Here is a 5,541-nt window from a genome sequence, read left to right on the forward strand (position 1 = left end):
TATGTTTCTTAAACTACACACATTTGTGAAAGTTCTTATGAAGTTTCAAACAGTTTCATCCACTAGTTTTATTTTTGGAATGAAATATAGCAAGACTTGCACTGGCTGCACAGAAAGTTAGTAACCAGTGGTCAGGGTTAAACTCAATTGTGATTGAATAGTTATATATACATATATACTGCTATATATTAATTCTTGCCTGTGCTATTACGTTTGTTTGTTTTTTGAATTTCTCGCTAAGCTATACGAGGGCTATCTGCGCTAGCCGTCCCTAATTTAGCAGTGGAAGACTAGAGGGAAGGCAGCTAGTCATCACCACCCACCGCCAACTCTTGGGCTACTCTTTTACCAACGAATAGTGGGATTCACCGTCATATTATAACGCCCCCACGGCTGAAAGGGCGAGCATGTTTGGTGTGACGGGGATTCAAACCCGTGACCCACAGACTGTGAGTCGAGCGCCCTAACCACCTGGCCATGCCAAGACATGTGCTATTACGTAGGGATGATGGAAGTGCCATCCCTACTATCTTGTTTGCATTGATTTTGAAGGATTGATATTAGCCATCCTTACATTTACTTCCTTTTTTCAAATACTTTTTTTAATACAGTATTTCAATAGACATAGGAAGGTTGTACTTATAACCAAGTTCTAAATACAATGAGGTTCTATCTGTAATATTTATTGTTTATCAATTATTAGCTCATAATTCATGTTTCTTCTGTACTCAAGCTTTTTAAATGAAAACCAAATTTCTGTAAGAAAGCTAACTTCAAGGGGTAATGATAACATCATTTACACCAAAATTATGATTTACTAGTTAGTTATTAATAATACTTATAAAAGTGGATACTTTGTTTGAAACTATGTCACCTTAGTGAAATTGGTTGACATCATTGTGTTGGTTTTTGAGTTATCATCTAATAAAAAAGAAGCAAAAGGAAGAATAACAAGAAATTGAAACTTTTTGCTATGATATTTACAAACATTCCCAGAACTTGTGACTCAGTCATTACATAGATATTGTTATAAAAAGAAACACTGTAGAGTGTTGTAAAGTTCTGATGACTTATTGAGGAGATATTTAAAATACCATTTCAATGAACAATCCAAGCCATTCCTCCATAGGCAGTGCACTACCCCCAGCCTGATTAAGAATCCAAGCAAACTTTTTATTTAAATATTTTAAAGTAAAAATAGTATTTTTAGCTCAGAATATTGTATTTGAAATTACTTTAAAAATGTTCATAAAGAAAATAGCTTGAATATTTTTTAAATAAATTAACTATGGACTAAACAAATATAAAATAAAAAGAACAAGTTGTTCTTACCTTTTTTTGATCAGATTTGGCACTCTCCTCTTTTTCTCTCTCTTTCTTCTCTTGTTTTTCTGGTGAAATTAGATCATAAAATCTAAGTCTTTCATAATGAAAACATAATGTTACACTACTTTTTTGTATTTCATGGTGGTACAATAATGTTAGATTGAAATCAATTTAGTGATTATAACAATTAAATGAAAAGTATTAAAAGAACCAGTACTAGTCGTAATCCTTAAATTTAGATTACTGGAAAGGAGAATAAACACAAACTTTCCAGGGGCAGTTTTCAACTTAATAAACAATAAATGCTTAGGAGGATACATTTAATTGCATGTATATATGTAAATATTTAAAATCAAGCACACTATTCAAATTATACAAAGATTTCATATTTTGAAGAATACATAAAATACTTTTAACCTAAAAACTTGAAAAAAAAAACAATTTTAAGTTTTAAACATTATGATTACAAGTTACAATAAGTACTGTTTTTTCTCAACTTGACAAAGAACACTAAAACTCAATGTCAATGGCTAGCAACAGTGTTAAATTCTGAATATTATTGGCAACATTTTGGAAATATCAATTACAACAAACAGTGAACAAATACAGATATGTTGATAACCAGTTTGACATAGTAAAAATAGACAGAAAGTAATACAAACAGAAATGTAGCATTTACCTTTCTGCTCTTGAAGGTAATCTGCATGAACTTTCATCCACAGATCAGATTTCAGTTTTGCTTCTTCTGCAGTCATTATGTACTAAAATAAAAAATTAAGCAACTCTACTTTAACATGCTTTCTATAATAGTTACTGTTTCTCCTTGTAAAATATGGCAATTAATAAATAATGTGATTGATCTGATTATGCCTAAAGCTAATTTGAGAAAATAAATGATGTATAATATGTTATGGTTGAAACATTCCAGTCAATATCAGCACATAATTATTATGACTTCTAAGTCAGTGTCTTTTTTGAAAAACTTTTTCAGCAATGTAAATTTCAAACAATAAGTTTTGTTGAGTCAAACAAAATAACTTAAAATATATTAAAGTCTAACATAAGAAACAAGTGAAGAATAAAGATAAATTAGAGAGTACCTAAAAATCAGTTAACCTGGTAAAAAAACAACTTTTTTTAAAAAAGAAATCCTGTAAGCCAGAAGACATCATATACAAGTTAATGTTTGATCAAAAATTAAAATTACAAAAAAAAAATAATAATAATAACGTCCTAGCTTACAAGCTTCATACTAAAGCTGCAAAGAAAAAAAGGACTAGCTCATGGTTACCTTATAAAAGTAGAGCTTGATATAATTTTTTCATTCAAATTAATTAGGCAAGTGTTCTAAGCATAACCAGAATAAATTATTAAACACTCTCAGGCAGAAGCACTTCCCAAAAATTTATTTTTAAATGAAAAAATAACCCTTGTATTTTGAACTATATTACAAAGGAAACTCAAAAACAATGCATAATAGCTTAAAGAAGTGGTTTCTGCTTTGAAGGGGAAGACATTTGATTTGACCAAGTAGAATATTAAGAAACACATTAAACTCCATCACATTAGAGGCATCAGACCATATATGTTCTTAAGCATTAAAGTTTAAAATTACAAGAGGAAGAGCACTTTAACCCAAAACATTGTAAACATTAAAACATGGTATAAGTTTTTTACACTATTTTGTTTTTGATTTCATGTACCTTCTTAAGTCATTATGCTCCTGCAGAAAATAACATAAAGTACACTATCATCATTAAAAATACTTCTTGTAAAGTCTCCTAAAGTACCAATAGTGTACTTTCTGCTATTGGTTTTTTGAACCAAGCTTTAAAAAATAAAATGAAAATCTTTTTTTGGAATAATGACTGCAAACAAACTTAACACATTGTAATTTGTATTCTACAACACCAAAGATCTTCATTTTTGGTACTTACATACATGACTTTTATTTTTTCCATGTATTATATATTTATGCTCTATGTACCATAAATAAAACATAAAACCTTGAATTATTGTTTGACACAAAAATTGTCTTCAAAAACTAAAACTGAATGATACACTGGAATATATCAATTAATGCAACGAAAAAAGTAGTTTCACTGAAGAGAGATGGCTGTCTTAGCTTTGGCAATGTAACAAATATATTTTATATTCTTTATATTTCTCTGTTTGAATAATACCATTTCTGAAAAAATCTCATGATAAATATTAATAAACTACTGGCAATAGTTTCATTCAAAAATTGTAATTCTTGATTCTACAGTATTTGCTACATAATACAGACTAGCTAATCTGAAATAAATTTTGTAACAAAATAGTTTAAAATCTAATTCCATAATTTTCAAAAACTACACACAATAGCAAGAAAAACATTAGCTAGTAAGCCATAACCCTAATAACAAGTACTTAAAGGAACTAAACATTTTATGGCTTAACAGAGATTACTAATACACAAGAATTGTATTATTCCAGATTCTAAAAATATTTTACTCACAGTAAACATTTACTAGGTTTGTTTTGTAAAAAATTTATTTTTATATGGTTGAAATTTGGTTAGAGAAATGTTTGTTCTGAAACAACAAAAATTAAATAATAAAAACTGTTTTATAATACTGCCTTGAAAGTTTTAAATTCTTAAGATTAAATAAGTATAAAAACAATTAACTTTGCAATGATACAGTTGTTCTTCAGAATTTTTGTAACAAGTATATTTTCATTTCATGTTTCACTTAATATTTAATATTACCTATGGAAGAAAAGACATAACTATTGGAAAATAACTAAAAGATGTACAAGGTATCATTAAATTGCCCTAATTTCCATTATTTCACTAAATTTTGTTTTCTCTGTATCCAAATGTTACATTATGACTGCTGGGTTTTACAGGAATGAATAATAAAATTCATTAATTTTTAGAAGATCACACAAATAAGAAATCCAGAAATAATGTTACTCATCACATGATAACATTATATTACCATAATACAAGTTTAACCATGAGATTATATATGATTATGAGATTATAAGTTCAAAATGCCTAGCCTGTGAAAGGGTCACAACACAGATTTTGTTTATCATATACAATTAACCAAGCTTAACTTATCAAAAAACAAAAACTTTAATAGACAGTATTTTATAATTTTCTCAGGTGCCATAAAAAAAGAAACTTTGTATCAGATGATTAATTCAACAAACATCTTTGAACCTTGGCACTCTAATAGATTTAATAAATGAAACATCAAATTCAGAAATAAATTATTAATTACTCATATATCTTGCTGTAAAAACTTACAATTTACTGGAAAAATATTGTACATGTCTACATAACTAAGTGGCATACAGAAATAAAATTTGTTAAAAAATTATCATTGTCTCTTTACTACTCTAGTATAGAAGCTCAAAATCTATGTAGATCATACAAATGAGATGACTGTGATAGAGGGAAGTATCAAACCTGAATTCATTATATTAATCATAAAACTAATGCATCAAATTCACTCCTACACTTCAATACACCTAGAACCAAAGACTCATTTCAAGCAAATTTAAAAAGAACATTTAACATTATTAAAATAGAAGGACAAAATAAGCTAAAAAGCTTTATCAGCACAGTTAGTTTACATTCACTAAAATAAAAACTATTCTTAAATAGCAATATCTTTGCAGAAAGTGAAAATGTATTTTAATGATATTAAGGCTGCACTTGATAATGAAGAGACCTTACCCCATCAAGTTCATCATCATCAATTCCCGTTAGATCAAGATCTCCTTTTCCTTCAGTAATTTCTATGGTAAAAACATAGGAGCTTTCATAAAAGACTAACAGTCATTTAAAAAACATAATTCACATGTTACAAAAAAAAAGCATTTGGAAATTCCAAACAAATAACTTAGTTGAGAAAAGAAATTAGACAATATTTTTCTAAGTATTTTATCATTAAATATTTACACATTTTAAAGCACTTTGAGAGCACATAAAAAATTGAAAATTTTCAATTTGAATTGATATGTCATGATTACTACATTTTGTTTGGGTAAAATAAGATGTATGTCATTTTTACATTTAAACACTTTCATACACATTTCTTAGTTTGAAAAGCTTCATGCTTTGCATAATTTAGTTACAGAGTATAAAACTTAATGCCTTTTACACAACTACCTTAAATATGGTCTCTTATTACACTAAAACTTCAGCTATTGAGACTTGAAAAC

The 5,541-nt window shown here is 28.0% G+C and overlaps 1 protein-coding gene across 1 annotated transcript in view; it reads right to left on the bottom strand.

The window, feature by feature from the left end:
* Window positions 1–5,115, bottom strand: part of LOC106457162 (transcription factor IIIB 90 kDa subunit-like) — a gene marked incomplete at its 5' end in the record, with an annotated part of 20,804 nt that extends 15,689 nt beyond the window's left edge. The window contains 3 exons of the mRNA XM_013916549.1: window positions 1,333–1,391; window positions 2,006–2,087; window positions 5,054–5,115. Coding sequence (XP_013772003.1) covers window positions 1,333–1,391; window positions 2,006–2,087; window positions 5,054–5,115 — 203 coding nt within the window. The remainder of the gene's footprint in view (window positions 1–1,332; window positions 1,392–2,005; window positions 2,088–5,053) is intronic.
* Between the last annotated feature and the right edge of the window lie 426 nt (window positions 5,116–5,541).

This window comes from Limulus polyphemus, unplaced genomic scaffold (assembly GCF_000517525.1).
Source record: "Limulus polyphemus unplaced genomic scaffold, Limulus_polyphemus-2.1.2 Scaffold298, whole genome shotgun sequence".
NCBI classification, from domain to species: domain Eukaryota; kingdom Metazoa; phylum Arthropoda; class Merostomata; order Xiphosura; family Limulidae; genus Limulus; species Limulus polyphemus.